The sequence below is a fragment of the Rhineura floridana genome, chromosome 21, assembly GCF_030035675.1.
Source record: "Rhineura floridana isolate rRhiFlo1 chromosome 21, rRhiFlo1.hap2, whole genome shotgun sequence".
Lineage (NCBI taxonomy): Eukaryota > Metazoa > Chordata > Lepidosauria > Squamata > Rhineuridae > Rhineura > Rhineura floridana.
Genome location: NC_084500.1, coordinates 15,362,806 through 15,381,855, shown reverse-complemented (window position 1 = coordinate 15,381,855; position 19,050 = coordinate 15,362,806). Strand labels below are relative to the sequence as shown.

At 47.7% G+C, this 19,050-nt stretch overlaps 1 protein-coding gene and 1 long non-coding RNA gene across 2 annotated transcripts in view; both read right to left on the bottom strand.

Annotated features, from left to right (window-relative positions):
- The window catches only part of TBX2 (T-box transcription factor 2), a 37,611-nt gene extending 24,418 nt beyond the window's left edge, over nt 1–13,193 (bottom strand). Inside the window, exons 1-2 of the mRNA XM_061605391.1 lie at nt 11,730–13,193; nt 9,142–9,409 (exon numbers count right to left, since the gene is read on the bottom strand). Coding sequence (XP_061461375.1) covers nt 9,142–9,409; nt 11,730–12,094 — 633 coding nt within the window. The 5' untranslated portion in view covers nt 12,095–13,193. The remainder of the gene's footprint in view (nt 1–9,141; nt 9,410–11,729) is intronic.
- A 4,295-nt stretch (nt 13,194–17,488) lies between these two features.
- Nucleotides 17,489–18,848, bottom strand: LOC133374435 (uncharacterized). Its single transcript, XR_009759894.1, has 2 exons — nt 18,335–18,848; nt 17,489–17,667 (listed from the first exon to the last, which is right to left on the bottom strand). It is a non-coding gene; the product is annotated as an uncharacterized LOC133374435 (long non-coding RNA).
- Nucleotides 18,849–19,050: the final 202 nt, after the last annotated feature.

Below are 19,050 nucleotides of genomic sequence, written 5' to 3'. Positions count from 1 at the left end.
TGAACAGGGTCTTCCTTTCAAGTAAGGCTTCATAGACATACAGGGTACTCCTATGCATTTTCTTCAGAATTAAATCCTACAGCACTCATTAGGGCTTAGGATACAATCCAATACTGTACACACTTAACTGGGAGTAAGTCCCATTGAACCCAACGGAGCTTACTTCTGAGTAGACATGTGTTGGATTGCAGCCTTAACCATCCAACTAAGGCTGCAATCCTGTACACTGTTACCTAGGAGAAAGTGCCTCTGAACTCAATGGGGCTTATTTCTGAGTATACATATATAGGATTGCACTTTTATATAGTATATATAAAAGTGTGTGGACAGGATTGCAGCCTTACACACCTGCAAAGGTGCGAATGAGGTTATTTTAGTAGGACATGTAAAAAGAGGCAATCCTGTTGTTCGCACCTACTGAAACACAGACATATCCATCAGGCCTACCAGAAAAAAGGAAAAAAATATATCTGTATTTTTCATTAGGCACACAAAAAATGAGAAGAATGATAAGTTAAGGGCATGTGTACTAGCAAGGGAAAGCACTTGGAAGCCACATTTAATTCAATGGGAAAATTCTAAGCACAAACTCCACACATCCCCATTGTTTCACCATGCCTGGATCATGTTTTATCTGATCCTCTCCCGCACCTCCCAAGCTGGACGGTATTTTACCCTAAACAAAGTCCCATGGAGCTAAACAGAGCCTTATAGTGTAATCCTATGCGTGTTAAACCGAGCACAAACTCAGTCAGTGAGCATAATAATAATAGGCTAGCAACTTTACTCCTGAGTAAGCAGAGCGTCTCCCTGGTTTATATGAAGATTATTTCTAGGTAAGGCTGTAACTCTTAGCACAGTTCCTAGAGTGTAGATCCTGTTGGACTCTTGTAAAACCTATAAGCGAGGAGTTGTATTCAACTCAGTCTGTTCAGAGCAGACAGACGGAAATGAATGGACCTAAATTCATCGTGGCCATTCATTCCAATGGATCCTCTCAGAGTAGGCCTAGCGTGGCATACATTCTATGTTTAGGTTCCCACATAATAAATGATAGGCAACTGGTCCCCCAAACGCCCAACAATCATTGCCAGTGGTCAAAGCTATCCCCGTATTCCCCCCCACACTTTTTTCCAGTTCGTACACATTCATTTAAACGCAAACAAGCTTGAAAGTTGAGAGGAAGCGCTGGTATTTTTCATAAATACAGTCATCTAATTACCTGTGCCGATTTCCCCCCAGATTCCACAACTCAATGCAGCTGGAATTAGTTGCCTCTCTTGGAAAGCACAAACCATAGCGTTATCTGGCAGTGAGGTACCATGGTTCCAAGGCAATTGGCTTTCCGAGGAAGGGAACCTGAGATCGGATCCTGTACTGAGAGTCTAATTTGGTTTCTTTTCTGTTCGAACATTGAAGATTACTGACCTTTGTAATTTTATTGTATTTTAATCTATGTTGTGCACCGCCCTGAGAGCCTTTTGGCTGTGGGCGGTATAGAAATCAAAATAAATAAAATAAATAAAATATTGAATTTCAGTCAATGGAAAAATAAATCCCAAGGATATATTTGTAAAATCGGGTTGGTGGGAGAGGATTCAGCCCTTCTGAATCTCTGTGCCCACGGACCTGGGGGGGATTATTTACGAGCAAACACCTTGCAGAATACACCAGCTACGCCCCGTGCTCTCCACCTTTCAAACAACCTGACCCCTTAGATTTTATTTTTAAGTATTCCTTTTAACATCCTTACTTGGGAGTAAGCTCCATTCAACTCCTCAGGGCTTACTTTCGAGTAACCACAGGGGTCGTCAGTTGCGGACCAGAGCCTAAGGATCAAATAACTGGATGGATTGCAAAGCCAATAGAAAATACATATTGTCTGTATAGAGGGAGAAAAACCATTCAGACAAATCCAGCCAGTCTTAAGTAATTACCATTCTAATTACTTTGACCAGGTCGCTTTTTAAAAATGGTTACCTCGTTTGGATCTAAAGGAATGGAGATATATGCAGGATATTAAATGCTTGTGCTGCACAGAGGGGACCCACAGATATGACTAACGTTGATTCGTTAATTCGAGTATGTCTACTCTGCGTAGGACTTTGATGAATACAGATATATGTGTATATATAGTTGTATTCAACAAAGGCCTACACAGGGAAGACCCGTTAAAATCTCTCTCTCTCTCTCTCTCTCTCTCTCTCTCTCTCTCTCTCACACACACACACACACTCACACATACACACACACACACACACACACACACACTTATGGAATAGCAACTCTTTAGAGAATTCTAGGCTGGTTCCAATTCCTGAATGCTTTCCAAATCCTCTATTTATTTGGGAAGGGAATGCCTTCCCCTTTTAGAAGTGGGACTTTCCAGCGCAGTTGCTCGGAAAAAAGACCCACTAGGTCCAGGGCAGTTTCTGCTTCCGTTACCAAACGCTGTTCTTTGGAAGCAAACCCCATTGATTTCAATGGCACTTGCTTCCAAATAATCCCTGGCATCCTAGACACATCGAATTGACCTCAGGGGGACTTGCTGCGGAGAAAACACTCATAGGAGTTGCGGGGGGGGGGGCGCTTGGGGCTGAAGATGTGAAAGGCCCCGATCCTAGCAGCAGCAGCAAATGATTTCAAAGCTAACAGAAAATATATAGTACCTATAAAGCGCTTTAGGAAGAAGGCAACCTCCAAGCCTAACCGGAGGGACACGCTCCAACCAGAGGGCGCAGTCCAAACTAGTGCGCGCTTCCTCGGAAGTAAGCGTGCACAGGCGCCCACTGGCAAGCATTTCCGAACTCCAGGAGCCTGCAAGAGAGGAAACTGACAACGCCATCCTAACCATGTCTACACAGCGGCAATCTCCATTTAATTAAATGGCGCTGACTGCCAAGTAAGCGGAGTTAGGATCGCGGCCTAGAAACAGGTGCCTATGGGGAACAATCCTGAAGTGTAAGAAAGGCCTATTGAACTCAATGGAACTTACTCAGACAGGTAATAGCACTGAGCTGTAAGTTTCCTCTTGAAACGAAATGGGACTACTGGATCGCTCTCTATCTCGCCTTCCCCACCATTCCGCCCCCCCCCCTGAATGCCGGATTTAAACTGACATTCTAGCACATTAAAGAATGTCTACCTGCCGCTTCCAAGGCAACACATTCAGGATCCGAGGAGACGGGCCCCAATTCCATATGCATTCTTACTCAGAAGCAAGTCCTGAATAATTCAACGTGGCTTATTCCCCGCCCCCCCAAAAAAGTCCCTTTCCCAGTCCCAGCCTGGAGAAGGTTGATTATTCAGATTAAAGACTCCGTGCGGAACGAACCCTAAATGAACCCGGCTATTCCTTGGAGGAAGGATAATGGCATGCAGCTTTCTGTCTCATTTCAAGGCATTCACACACACGCACAGCCCAGTATTTTGACTGATACTTAAAATCGGAGTGTCAGCGATTCCCTTGATCTCAGCTCTCCCTTTTAGAGACATTTGTCGCAAATGGGATCTTTTCCGCTCTTCAGTCTGGTTTACCTGGGGATATAATTTCCTCAAAACCGGCACTAATAGATGCAGCCGGGCACAGGGCAACTCCGGAGTCAATCCCACCGAGAGCAGTGGAGTGGGGTTTTGTTGGTTGGTTTACTTCTGAGTAAAGGTGGTGAGGATTTGGGGGCGTCTGAATGGTACTAGCGTTTCTACAAAAATGCGGGGATCAAATCGGAGGGCACCTGGGGGTCAGGGACAGAGATGGGGGTCTCACCCCCAGATAGCCCCGATCCTCAAGCCACTTTTGTGGCAGAGTTGGGATTTCAGCCGAGTCCAAGCAGCTATCCACGTATCTCACATTATGCAGTTAAGCACCTCTAAAATCCATCAGTCCTGGGGGGGGGGAACTACATAATCCATAGTCTTATTAGACACCTCTAAAGCCCATCGTCTCGCAGGGAGGGAACTACATCAGTTGGGGCTGTTACTGAGAAACTGCTGCATCAAATTGGAGGGGACAGTACACAATCCTCGGTAGGCTTACTCAGAAGGAAGTCCTGGTGTGTTCAGAGGACTTACTCCCAGGTAAGTGTGCACAGGACCGTACCCTAAATAAATGGTTTACATGGTATTTCTGTATTAAGACCCCCTCAAAATGCAGGAGCTAAAACAGGCCCCCGCCATTGTAAGCATCCTAAACACGGTCGTCCGAAATCCTGTCTAATGGTCCCCCCCTTCCATGTCAAGCACCTACGTGGGGGATCGCGGCCTTACTTGGAAGTAAATCCCAGTTCAACTATAGCCGTTAAAACCGGATTCACTCCGGAAGCAAAGCGTTTGGGCACATGGAGTGTAATTTCCTCAGTGGGACTTACTCCTGAGTAAATGCAAAGGAAACTATGCTTAAGAATGCTTAGGATTCAACTTGCTCTTTATTTGGGAGTCCCTTTGAACTCAACAAAACTTGATTCCTCCCCTCACCCTGGTTCAATACCCACAGAATTGGGGACTGCAGTCCTTGAAAGTACCAACCTGAAAGCAAATTCAATTGGACGCAACGGAATTTACATTCGATTAAAAATAGAAAGGAAAATCCATCTGGTCGTTTATTACTACTTATTAACAAGAACAAATTTTAGCAGTCGTGGAATTGCATCACAATTCTTTCTAGGCTTCAACACTAAAATTAGATCTGTGCCTAAAATTTTAATTAATTCTAAAATCTCCCTCCCTGTTAAGGAGTTGCTGGGTGCTTCACTCTCTCCCCCCCCCAATAAAACAAAAATACTTGCGCTGTGCTTGCGTATTTAAGGCAATCCTGCCCATTCTAAAGGTAAAGGTGTCCCCACACTTGTAGTGCAAGTCGTTTCCAACTCTTACGGTGACGTCTTGCGACGTTTACTAGGCAGACCGTATATATGGGGTGGGTTTGCCAGTTCCGTCCCTGGCCTTTCTTTACCGCCCAGCATATGCCGGGTACTCATTTTACTGACCACGGATGGATGGAAGGCTGAGTGGACCTCATTGGAATCGAACTCCGGCGGTGAACAGAGCTTTGGCTGCGTTACCGCCGCTCACCACTCTGCGCCAGGGAGGGCTGTTCCCATTCTCGGTTTCTATTAATGGGTCCTTTTTTTCCCTGAGGTCTTTAAAGAAAGGCCAGTCCATTTCCATCCTCCGAGTCCCAAATGCTGAACAAGCTGGGGACACAATCCAGCCCTGGGAAAGCACATTTACGCCTGCCGTCCTGGGCATAGTTGCCCGGCAGTCATACCTATATTTTGTTGTCAACAACAACAAAACCAACCTAGGCTCAGGCTTCAGTCCCTATTGATTTCGGGAGGTGGGGAGGAGGAGAGGGATAGAGAGAGATCTTAAATACATGCTCAGACTTTCTCACTGGCGAAATCAATCCCTGGTCTAACATACAGAAAAACGTCTCTTTTATGGGATCGGGGCCCCACGGCCTGTCTGTCAGTCTCTGTTGGGCTCAAAGTTACTGTTTTTTCCCCAAGCCTTGAAGGTGAAAATTGACAAACTCTGCAAATCATTAGTTATATATGGGCGTTTGTTCTCTTTTTAAAAGACCAGACTTTCCCTTTATCGCCTGGCTAAGCCCATGTTCATAGAGTACAGAGGAAATAAGAGTTTTATTTTGCTGAATTTCCAGTCCAACACCCCCCACCCTACACACACGCCTCAATGCAATGGTTAAAGAGCTGCAGTTTCTTTAGGATTCTGTTCTGGATCGCAACAGCTGTACTAACTGCAATGTCGATGTGCAAAAGGGGGGTGCATTTGTTTTTTTAACGTGTGTGTGTGCAAATCGCTGAGAAAAACAAAACAAGAATCCCCAACATTCTGTTACAAAGGTGTTTGAATGTGTTGGTAGTTTTAGAGGGGGCGGGGGAAGGTGACATTGAGGTAAGGCCTGGAGCCAAATAAATGTAAGACACAAGATCTATCAACAGCTATTTATGTATGTATGTATGCATATACAGACAGACACACATATTATACCGTGCTCTTTTGGACGGTGGACTCGGAATTGTTCCTATAGGAAATAATAATGCACTAATACAGTATTCTGGGAGGCTGACAAGCAATTCATTACAATTATATTCTGGCACAGGCTGAACTCGCCATTTTAAGACGCCTTGGTGTTTACCAGGAGAGATATAAGCAGGTGCTCCGTTTTCTCTCACATCCCTCCCCCCCCCAGTTGCGAGGAAGGGTCTTTTTAAAAGTGTGTGAATATAACACACACAGACTGGCATCCTTGGAAGCGAGGAGCAAACTCCCCCAGGCCTTTAAATGGAGCTGAACACACACATACCTGCAGGGTGATGTACATTACAGATTCGAAGGCTTGTTTTCCGGGGTGAGGGGAAACAGACCAGTCCGACCTGCCTGAAAGGACACCCCAATTCCTTCCCTAGGGACGCTTACCTGGAAGTAAGACCCATTAAAGACAATGGGACTTACTTCCGGATCAATATGCAGCGGATTGAACTAGCCTGTGGAACCGAATTTCCTGGCTCCTAAAGTGGAACAAGAGAGCCAGTGTGGTGTAGTGGTTAAAGTGTTGGACTACGACCTGGGAGACCAGGGTTCGAATCCCCACACAGCCCTGAAGCTCACTGGGTGACCTTGGGCCAGTCACTGCCTCTCAGCCTCAGAGGGAGGCAATGGTAAACCCCCTCTGAATACCACTTACCATGGAAACCCTATTCGCAATAAATCGAGATTGGCTTGAAGGCAGGCCGTTTCCATTTTTAAAGTGGAACAAACTAGCCTAGTGCACCCCCTCATCTTGTTCATCTAAGGATACACCTGTAAAAGCTTTGCCCACGTCACCCCCCCAACAAACTTCTAAGTAACCTCTTAAATTGGCTTTAAAGAAAGGTCATTCATCACCCAGCAAACGACCTCAAGATTTATTGAAATAATCCCTGTATTCCCCTCGCCTTCCCTGCCTCCTCCTTCTCCCCAAAGTTAAGGGGACTGAATAACTCAATATTTATTTATTTATTAAAAAATAAATTACATTATTCTCTCTGAGTGGTTCAGGCAGATTTATTTTAATTCTGTGATCTCTCTTTTCCAGCTTTTTAAATTGTTTTTGGGAGGAGGAGTGTAGTTTTTCTTCCCACTCCGCCATCGATCCGGATTTAGAGGTGCGTGTAAACGCTAAGAATTCCATCAGGGTTTTCCACCCTACTGAGTTGAGAAATTTAACGCAAGTAATACAAGTTTGCCTTATTCTTGGCACCCCAACCATACGGGAAAGGAGTCCCATTTTATACCTCTCCTACAGGGAATTTGTCAATAGCAAATCCCTGCTCCCCTGGTAGTTGTGAAAATTAGACAGGATAAAATATCCAGTTGGTAAATTGAGAGCTATCTCCTTGACAGACTTTTTTTTGCAAAATTACGGGCAAGCGATGGGAAAACTGCATTATCTATTCAACGGAACAAGGAATATACGGGCGTGAGTTCTAGAGCCCCACACACCAATCCAGGATCAAACCCCTTGTCCCAATTTTGCAAACATCCTTCTGCCATCGATTTCCTCGGAAACGTTTTAAGTAAAAAGGGTTTAAATGTTGAGGCAAAGAAGAGGAACGTTTAAATTGCCTGAAAAATAATGATGATTGTTTTGTTGGAGGGGGAAAATCCTCTTAATTCCCTCTGGCGGATCGAAAGCCAAAAAACTTTTGGGGTTTCAAGAAATAAATCAGGAAATCAGCCCAGGATCTCTGGGGTGAGAAAATTATTTTTAGAAATACAAATAATACTAGCTCACAACATACTTTTATGTGTGCCTGCTCAGAAGTCCCACTGAGTTCAATAGGATTTACTCCCAGGAAAGTGTGCCTAAAATTCTTGCCTAGATCTACCCCGAACTAAACACACCAACCTCTCACCCTTGAAGAGCTGTTGCTTATTCCAGGCTACAATTTTCGGTAGCCTTACTTGGGAGTAAGCTCCAATGAACACCGCGATACTTACTTCCCAGCAAACAGGCACACCATTGCGCTGTTAGAAAGTAAGAGACAATTTCTCTCCAGAAGTCACTTTTGTCTAAATTAATCTCAATTCAGTTTACTTCGCTGGCAAGCCTGGATAGGACTGCAACCTTAACTGGAGTTCCCGACTAAAAGGGGGGGGGAATCAATGGCATTTACTTTCACAGTTAACATATCTATCGGCAAAATACGATGCGGATATAGATCCTCAAGATATGATGCAGATTTAGGTTTGCATCGCAATCGAGGAAATTTTGCTACAAGTGTTGTGTAGGATACTTCTAGACTGAGGAAAGATTTTCTGCCCATTATCTCCCACCCCCGGCCCCAGAAAAATAGGCTCCAGGAAGGCTGGGTGTTGCACGCTATGAATTTTAAACCCCCGAAGAGAAAGGGAGGGCGGTATGATTTATTGTTTACTGATAATAGAGTCTCCCTCCAATAGCATCAGGTGGGAAGAAAGGGCACCCTACAGATTTCTATAGGATAAAGGTGTTTAATACACCTCTTTCGGGAAGAGACTGCGTACACACATGCACCGACGCCAATTATTGTCTCTGTTATTTACTTATTTCTGCACAGTTCACTAACATAAGCTCCACGAGGACGGCTTTGACAAAGGAGTTGTAAAGGAGGGCTCAGGCTCAAGTGAAAAGTCTGCACTTCGGATTGAAGACTCCCCTTTTTTAATCCGCATCTAAAGAGCCATCACTATCCAGACCCTGGCACCCCAGAAAAACCTCCACTCGTTGTAAGGAATGCAAATAACCGGTTTGGGGGAGCTGTGCAGGGCAGATCTTGGGGGGGGGGTTATTCCGAAGTAAAGCCCCTATCCCATTTCAGCAGGGATTTTGAACTCGATCAGAAATCCTAGAGTTTAAGATCGGCTATGTTTGACGGCTGGCTGGCTGGCCGGCCGGCCGACACCCCCCTCTCCCCGCCTCATTCCCAGTGGAGAGATTATCTGAAGATAGAGACACGTGTCAATTGTGTGACAGAAGCCGAGCATCCCCAAGGCGCCGAGCAGATCGCAGCCTGCCGGTTTTCAAAGCCTTGAAACAGCAGCAAAACCCTCAAGCAGGAAAGGCAGAATTGGCAGAGGGGGGGGGGAGAGACTTACAAAGCCGTGTTTATCCGAGATGTTGTTGGTGAGCTTGAGTTTGTGAAAAGCGACCGGCTTGGCTATCCACTGCTCGCCGGTGGCCGGGCTGTCCGGGTGGATATACATGCGTTTGGGCATCTCCGGGTCCGCTTTCCCGGCCACCATCCAGCGGGAGTTGTGGAATTTATAGCGACAGTCGTCCGCTGCTACAATATCCATTAACAAAATGTACTTTGCTTTCTTATCCAAGCCGCTGACCCGCACTTTGAAGGGGGGGAACATTCGCCTAAATAAACACATGATGGAAATTAAACAGAAAAGCAACATATATTGATGTGAAGGGAACAGGATCGTTCCACCCACCCACCCACCTACCTACCTACCTACCTACCTCCCTGTTCACCAAGACGATCATTCAACTCTGTTCTTACTACAGTTAACACGCATGTGCCCCTGATTAAATTTTGTGGGATCCCTATAATTCTCCCCCAACCTCAACGCAATTAAAAGCTTGCTTATGTTCGTAGATGGCAGATATATGCTGATGCTGCGATCTCTGAGGTGTGCACCTAGAAGGCACATTTAAAGGCAAGCGATATTTTCAAGGCACAGGCTTGCCTGGTGGCTCTTACTCCTGGGTAAGCGTGTTCGATTTCCTCAGAAGTTAAGTTGCACTTTGCTCAGTGGAGCAGGCTTCCGAGGAAGCGTGCATAGGATCGCGGCCTTTGGCGCCTGCAATCCTAAAACACGCTAAAAGGGACTGAACACACCGTGGGAATTGCTTCTGAGTAAACAAACATAGGATCGGGGGACAAGTTTATGACACGCGCTACGTCAACTGGATTGAGCCGCATTATTTTTACTCAGGCCCTCACCGCATTTACGTGAGAGTAAAGCCGATTTTCTTCAATGAAGGTTTAACGACATTGAGTTTAAGATGCAGGCCTCAGGCATAAATCATTTAAAATAAGACCACCTTTTAAAGATCAGGGTGCCATTAAAAAAAAAATCCCACGACTCCAAATTATGCTTTATAAAAGATGTACTTGGGGGAAGGGACTAACACCAAAAACTATATATTTTTGATTCTATTAAAAAACAGATTTACGCTGAAATGTCAGTCTCTCCTCCCTTTCTCTGGGATTTACTTCTAGGTAAAGGTACCTGGAGGCTTGGAGAGTGTACAGGACAGACTTTAAATTTTATTTTAGGGACAGATTAACAAGAAAAACGCTTCCTTTTAGATTAAAAACTCAGGTTCAAGAGGAAGGTGAAATCCGCATTTTCAGGGCCAGAGAAGTCCAGTGACCTAGTTGCTTCTCAGCATGGCCCGAGTTTTTTTTTTAAATGTTGTTTGAATTCTACATCTAGGATGGATTGTGGGTGTTGTGTCGAAGCCCACGCTGGTGCTGTTTCACTATTCCAATATTTCCTGCGGGGGGACGGGACCCCTAAAACCCCAGAACTTATTTTCATAGAGTGAAGGCATTGCTGGAACAGGAGCGGGGGTGAAGCCCCCCCCTCTTTAAATTCAAGACAGATTTGTCAGGTCGTTGAAAAAAAGGGGAGGGGGACCCCTCTAGGATGAAGGGTTTCCCTGAGGGCAACATTAGGTAAAACAAAAAATAGAAATTTAACAGCTCCAAACTACCTCTCCCAAATGTCAAGAATCTTGATGGGGGCTAAAAAGAGCAAAGCGCTTCAAATCAAATTCTAAACTCCTTAGTTGTTGTTTTTAATGTCAGCCCCATGTTTTACTCGTAAGGAAGACCTTCTGCTTTCGAAGTGGAGCTTTTCCCTGGCCTGACCTCATACCTGTGTGTTCTTTCAAGCAAAGTCAACTGTATTCCATGGGGTTTACTCCCGTGTAAAGTGCACTCTGGGGTTGCTATCTTTACTCGTCTCTTCCTTTATGATATTTTATTGTAAAGCATTACTTTTCAACGTTTTCTTTTTTTAAGAAAAGGGTAACCTTCTTTTAAAAAATGACAAATTTGAGGGGAAGAGGGGGCGTTTTGAAGATAGAAACCAGAAACATGTAACCCGGAAACAAGTTTAAAGAAAAACTAAAGTAAAATAAACTGCCGTAAACAAATATAATCTGGGATTATTGGGTTTAAATTATTAACCATGATTTGGGAGGGGGGAGATACTCGTTTCCTGCGTGGAAAAGACTACTTCCAAACAAAGCGTCTCTCTCTAAATAAACGTAAAATAATTTTAAAAAACAGGTACATCTGCTAGTATTTATTTTCGCTTGGCCATCTTTAAATCCTAAACACAGTGGCTTGGGAATAAAGCCCCACTGATTGCAAGAGAACTTTACTTCCAGCTTAAGTGGTATTGGTCGGAAGGGGGGAAGGCGAGGGGGGATGTATTACAGAAGTTTCACATACATTTAATTAAAACCATCGGTTGTGGGGTGTTCTCATGTCCCATAGGAGACAAGTAATTGATTCCTCGCCCCCCCCTTAAAAAAATAAGTATAATTCCAGTAAATAATGTCAGAATGCTATAATATTGTTGTAATACAAAATGGGCTTAATGTTACTACTACCATCATCATCATCATCATCATCAAAAGAGTTGGCGCCCGCTCTCCTTACCTTCCAGATTTGGTGATCACCATCTCGGTCCCCAATTTGTGAAACTGATCCCAGAGTTCTTTGGCTTCCAGGGTCACCTTGGGGTCGTCTTCGACCTCCTCCTCGGGCTCCAAGCTTTTGAGCGACCTCAGATGCGCGGCTTGGTGGTGATGCCCCAGCGCCGAGACGTGCAAGCTCGCCTCGGCGGCTCCGGCCAGGCTGGGATCCTGCAAAGGCTTCGTCAGGGCGGCCGGAGGCAGAGCCAACGCCGGGAAGAAGGAGGGCTGGGCGGCCGCTAAGAAGGCAGACATGGGGAAATCGGACGGCCTGGGCGCGTGGAACGGGTGGTAAGCCATCGCAGTCCCCGGGAAGGCTGGATCTCTCATCAGTACATCCACAAATCCGGGAGAAAAGAGCGATCCCTCCAGCAAGGGAGGGGTTGTGAGTTGATGTTGTGGGGGGGGGGAGAAGAGGCGCTTGCTTGCTTGTCAATTTTAATCCCCCCACCCAGCACACACACGCGCACACACACAACTCCTGCTAGCTCGGGCAGCGGCTAGTCAATTTCAACCCGTTTTCTTTGCGGTTCTCAGAAGAGTAGTCGATTTCAACCCACCTTAACTCTGACAAAAGTGTTTTCGGGTTCCTTTTTTGGGGGGGTGCAAAAATTGGGAAGAAAAGCCCAAGAAGAAAAGAGAAAGAGGAGAAAAAACCCACAGACACACCACCACAAGCACCACCACCAAACAGTCCCGGCGATTTGAGTTCCTCTGGACGTCTCCGATTGAGGGCAGCCAAGTCGTTACTCTTATTGATTTCTTTTGCAAATAGGAGGGAGGGAGAAATATAGTCCCTTCTCCTGGAGACACTTGGGGAGGACCCCCTCCCCGACAAGAACAGCCAAACGCCTCACAAGGGCGATTCTTAACGCTTTCAAAAATTACGTCCTAAAAAACACACACAAGATCTTGTAATCTGAAGGGCATGGGAGGGGGAGTCCTTGAAGAGCAGCGTCCCCCTCCCTGCAGTCCTGAAAACTCCTGATCCCCCTCCCCGAGAGAGAACGCCACGCTTGATCTCAAGATCTCGGGGTTGGGGAGGGGGGATCTTGTCGTTTGCCCCCCTTTTCTTCGCTCGCTCTCTCGCTTTCCCTTGCAGTTTGAAAAGGGGGCAGCCAAGCCGAGCTTCTTCCCTTCCTCCGCTCCGTTCGCCTTTCCAACCCAAAGCGAAACCAAACACCGCCGCCCCCCCTCAAGCACACACACACTCCTTTTGGCCACTCAAGGATCGCGAGGCTCCGGAGTTGGATCGATGCCGGAATCCGAGCCGAGAGCCAGGCGCTTCATAGCTCCGAAGGAAAGCGAGCGAGCCGGAGGTTGGACTGCTTTGGGTCTCTTCGGGATCCCTCTGTAAAAAAACCCTGGGACGGTCTCGCGTGTGCCCTTTCTGGCTCCGATTCCTCCACCTCTTCTTCCCCCTCCTTTCTCTCCCCTTTCCTCCTTCCCCTCCTCCTCCTCCTCCTCCTCCCCGCTCCGCGCGTTCCCACCTCTCGGCCCAACCTTTAATGAGCCAAACCCCTTGATTGTGGATTTTACGCGGTTCAGACCAATTGTGGATGTCCATAGGCGTGGTTTTGACAGGTCCGGCCAAGATCTGGGGTGGGCGAGGGAGCTGGAAAAGGGGGGGGGAAGGAGGAGGGAATTGAAACGGGTTTGTGCTGCGGGGGGGGGAGAGAGAAAAGAGGGAGGACTGGGGGGGGGAAGGTGTCGGAGGCATCACCCGAAAGAAAACATGTCAACAGAATAAAATATTAACCAATGACAGAGGCAAGGCCTCGGGAGCCCTCCTCTCTGCAGGCCGGACTCCTGGCGGCACAGCTCTGACTGATGGAGAGGGAAGGCGGGGGGACGTTCCCCAAGTGTTGGCAGAGGCGCCCGGAGTGAGTCTGGCCAGGCAGCCAAGGAGAAAAGGCGCTCACGGAATGCGCCAAAGCGCAACTGACTACGGTGAAGGAGCGCGCAGGCCAAGGGAGGAGGGTGAGGATCAGAGAGGCGGTGTGTGTGTGTGTAGGGGGGAGGGAGCTGCCCTGGTTATCCAGAAAGCCCTCACGCCTACCCTCGGAGTTAATCTTATCACCCTAGGGGAAGGAGAATCTGTACCAACCATTTCCAGCAGAACCAACCAGCCAGACTTCTTTTCCCGGAAGCACTTCTGGGGCACACGGATCGTGGGAATGTGCGTTTAGCCTTGGACAGGTGCGTTGGGAGGGCTTCTTTCCCGGGAGCCTACACACGATCCCATTCTGGACATGTTTTGAACCCTAGTTCTGGTGGCTCTTTGTACACGTGTTGTCTTAGAAAGTCCCTCCCTTCCTCCAGGCCTGTGGACTTTGCAGTGTTCCCACCCGCATGCACCTGAGGAGACCCATTAGCCTCTGCAGGCTTATAGAGCCTTGATGCCCCCGAGGGTCCCCGAACAAAGCCGATGGGTGTCACGTGTGCAAAACAGGGGGGATAGGAAGACTGGCGCGAGCCCTGTGCACGTGAGAATTATTTCCGCGATTTTTCTCTGCGAGTGTGTACAATGGGATGCTTTCTAGCACCACTCAAGAAGCCACTGACAAGTCACTGCCCCGAGGATCTTACAATGTACCTCTTAATGAGTCTAAGGAGGCTGACCCATTCCACCTCTGTTCTGTACCTATCGTTTGGTCTTCTGCAGCCGAGTCCACCCCAAATCCCATTAAGTACTTGCTTGGACAGCTTGGAAAGAGCTTCCACTGGAATCGCACAGTCTGGGACAAGTGTACTCCTGAGAAAATGTGATTCAGGTGTTAATCCCGCTGCTCCGTCGGGAAACGAACGGCGAGGAAAGCCTGTTTTAGGCGGCAGTCCCGATTGATTTGGATGTAAACCCCTTTGAGCACAATGGGTCGCATCCAGAGCTAGTCCTCCTCAGAGAAGACCCATTGAAAACAATGGATTCGACTAACTTGGGTCCATCCATTTCAGTGGGTGTTCTCTGAGTGAAGCTTAGTTACAACCCAATTGGATTTACTTCTGAGTAGACCATGACGTATAGGCTTGTTCTGTGGATCGGGACAATCCCGAGCTGCGGGGAGATCCACCCTATCACGCTTACTCTGGAGTAAGTCCCATTGAGCTGGATGCCACTTACTCCCGAGTAAGCATGCTGACGATAGCACTTTCCCACCTCCTGCTAAACTGCATAGGAGCCAGCCTGCTTCAGGTCTCCACCCCTCAACTGGTCTAGGGCCAAAACTGGTACGCCCCTGCCCCCTCCCTTAAGGAAGCCGCCTCGGCCAAGCCCTGTACAAAGAGGAATATTTTGTGGGCAGCGGGAGGAAAATGGGACAAGGGCGAATATATAATTATTTCATTCAATCCATCAAAGGGTTCCTCCCGTCCTCTCCTGCCCCCAAATTGTAGCTTCTGATGGCATCCATTCCTTTTCCAAAATCCGGCGTGCTATGTTCCAACCTCCCCTCTCTTTAATTTCAGGAAAGAGGGGGGGGGGAGGAAGAGAGAGAAATCCTTTGGATATATGAAGGTTGGGCCCACCCAGAGAACGGGAAAATGGGTATGCGCCCCTGCAAAAAGTGGATCGGGGAAGGAGATTGGCTGAAGCAGGATTCCATTTGTCTCTTTCCAATATTTGGGACGGGTGTGCGTGCATATAAGGCGGGGGAGGCATGTAGGGGGGGGTCCAACTGTTGGAAATATGGAGCCACACCGGGCTGCATCGCCGCTTTAAGAGTTTGCTTCCTAGTCCAGCCTCGGCTGGGACTCTGGAGATGGAAGGATTCAAGCAGGACGAGGAAGTGCTGGCGGAGCGATTCGGCCACGCTGCAAAACGCGGCCAAAGCAGCCTCGGGTGAGTGGCACGCAGCGGGGCGCGTGGTAATAGATACCTCGGAGCAAGTTTCGCGGGGGCGCCGATCCGGGGTATTTTTTAAAAAAATATAAAGTCGCGGAGGGCGTTTGCCTGGGTGGAGTGGTGTGACTAAAGTACGCTGCAAAAGTGTGACCTGCGTTTTGTGCGCGTGTGAACGCAGTGGGGGTTCACACCAGATGGCGATGAGTTTGCAGCAGCGATCTGATGTGTGCTACATTCCCCCGCCCGCCTCCCGCGACTCGGAAATAATTTCCGTGACTGTAACTTGGCCTTAAACTCCAAGTTCAAGCGTGCACAGGACTGATGGGGGGGGGAGCGAGAGAAGGAGGACCCAGCGAATCCACAGGATGTTAGCCAGGAAATATCCCCCCTCCTGAAAGATGAATATATATATATATATATATATATTTAAAGGAGGCCTTCCCTCTTAATAGTCTGTCCCCAAAGATTTTGAACTAGATGGCCTCTAAGAGAGCATTCGTATACTATCTACTCAGAAGTAAGTCCCACTGGCTTCAATGGGGCGCACTCCCAGGCATAGAGGGCATAGGCTGCAATCCTGTACTCACTTACCTGGAAGTGAGGGCCTCATTCAGGGGGACTTTTTTCTGAGCAGACATGTATAGGATTGCACCTGAATTTAATGACTAACTCCCCGTTTTACTTTTTTTTTAATGGGCTTGTACATTTAAGATCCCCAGGTTTAACTACTTGGTGGATCGCAGCCCTGGAAATACTCCAGAAGTTCTCCCCCCATGGCAAAAACACACAAACCCAGTTGATACCCATAAACTATTTATATATCCATATAGCTCAGTGGCACACGCACGCACACACAGTAAGGAATGCAACTGTTCGGTCGGATTCTACGCATACTTACTCGGGAGAAAGTCCCCTTGTGTTCAATAGGATTTACGTGAGTGTGTGCATAGGACTGTAGCCTATATCGCCATGAGTTCGTCGCCGTTTCCCACATTATAGGCAGGGAGACTTTTGCACTTAATATCACACCATGAATTCCTACCGTGCGTGTTTGCGGGCGTCAGGTGAAATTGACTAGCGAACTCCTTTTGTTTTTAATTACTCTATTATGCCCTAAAATATGTTTAAAACGAGGGACAGTGGATTATTTTGGTGGGTGAGTGAAGCATGCCAATTAATAGCAATTTTAAAGAATTGCCTCTCTGATGTCCCTCGCGTCCTATGTTTAATTGATCGGCGCTATTTGCCAACCGCCGCAGACTTTCCTCGTCTTTTGCTGGAGGGAGAAAATTTGTTTAGAGATGAAGCAGAAGGAGGAGGCGATTGTTTTGGAAAGGCTACTTTGTTTGAAGAGGGATTATTGGAGGGGTGGGCAGAGAAGTCTCTCTCCTCAATCCGCCCCCCCCCGCCGCCGCCCGGTCCAGCCAAATCTTCCCACCACGTAGATAGCCGAGGCTTGGCAAGGAGTGCTATCTCTCTCTCTGTCTGTGTCCACTTTCAGATTTTCTCCTGATGGGGGGGGAGAGAGAGAGAGAGAGAGAGAGAGAAGAGAGCTGGGTCAAGAGCCTCTTGGCGCCAGGAGTTTCAAGTGTCTACAGTTAAAAAGTGACAAGACAAGAGGGTTTTTTAATATATGGATGTACACACACATATCCATGATGTTCCCCCAACTTTTCCAAACAGGCAATTGCCTAAGAAAACTCTTTGGGAATAGTTTGCCAGGCCCTTTACTTGGCGGGGGGGAGCTGGGAAGTTATCTCCCCCCCCCGCGCGTCTCTCCCCACCCAACTTCAATCGGGAGAGGATCTGTGAGCCCCCGATGGGCGCAGGGGCCGCGCGCGTGTTTGCGCCTCTCCAGGCTGGCAGATCATGCGCTCGGCTGACCCCTAGATGGCCGCATCTAATCAGCTTGCTGGGAGAGTCGACAAGAGCGGCTCGTCTTTCGCGGCTTCTCCGCAGCTCAGCGAGAAACTGCGGCTGTCCTCGCTCGCATCTCCAAAAGCCGGTCCCCACTGGGACAGCAGCACTAGTGGGCGCAACGAGATCGATGGAGAAACAGCGCCTGGAGAGAGAGAGAGAATCGCAGTTAAGAGCTTGCCCCGCGAAGCTTACAATCAACGCAGCCGGACCACCCCCCACCTTTTGAAATACCTAATATCCAGTTTGATCTGAGACTGCAGTCCTAAACCCGCTTACTTGAGAGTGAGCCCCATTGAACCGAATGGGAATTACTTCTAAGTAGGCAGGGATAGGACTGCGCTGCAAAATCTTTTGAATTACCTCCACCGCGCCGAAGGGGAACTAGTTTGCTCTACCGTGCCTTTGATTTAATTGTTCCATGGTAGACCCCTACTGAGCCCTGGAACTGGAAACCCCAGCCCTCAAACCCGCAAGATGTGCAGCACCAATGCAGCAGCCCTCTGCACATGGACAGAGTGCCTTTCAATTGACTACTAGGCTGGCACTGCAAGCCAGCACCCTTCTGGTATTCAAAGATGGAGGCTCCCGGGCAGAGAGGCGGCTCCTCAAGCCTCTGTTGACGCCGGTACCTTTTTTAATTAACAAAATAGGCTCTAGAAGAAGGCACACGTTTGAAATAATATATTCTGTCTATACCTGTGTTTGAGGATCTCTCTCTCTCTCTCACTCACTCACTCACTCACTCTCTTTTTCACACACACACACACACACCCCTTCTCCGTAACATACAAGAAAGGGCTGCCTTATACCGAGTCAGACTGTTTGGTTCATCTACCACAGTGCTGTCAACACTGACTGGCAGCATCTCTTCAGGGTTTCAGACAGGGGGACATTCCCAGTGCTACTTGGGGATTGAACCCGGAACCTTCTTCATGCAGAGCAGGTGTTCTACAACTGGGCTTCTTCTTCAGAGAACAGAGAGAAAGCATACATATGCATATGATCAAAGTGGAAATATAGACTCTATAAAGCAGGTCGCTGAAGTGTTCGTTCAGTTTTCTCCTGAAGGCACCCTCTCGTTTACCTCTCCCAACCCTATATTGCCATATCTCTGATCCTAAACAACCAGCCTGCAAGGCAGGACAGAATTATTATCTCCTCATGTTACAGATGGGGCCAGACAGAGAAGTAAGAAAGGTCCACTTTTTGCTGGAAGCCAGATTGGAGGAGGGGAGGAGCTCCCTGCCTCAAAGCTGATTCGCTCATAAAATACAGTTCTAAAAGACCAGTGAAATCTTGTCAACTTTCAGAACCTTATCCCCCCCCCCCCGCAGTTACTGAGCAGGGTAGCCAGAAGCAAAAGAAAGAAATAAAAAATTGAGCTCCTACGCCTTTAATAGCAAGCTGCACCTGCTGAAAGTCCCTCTTCTATGCAACTATTAAAGGTGCAGTAGCCCTACCCTCCATTTTTGCACCTTAGCTACCAGTCCTTCTTCTTAGATGACCCTCCCACCCAAATTCCTTC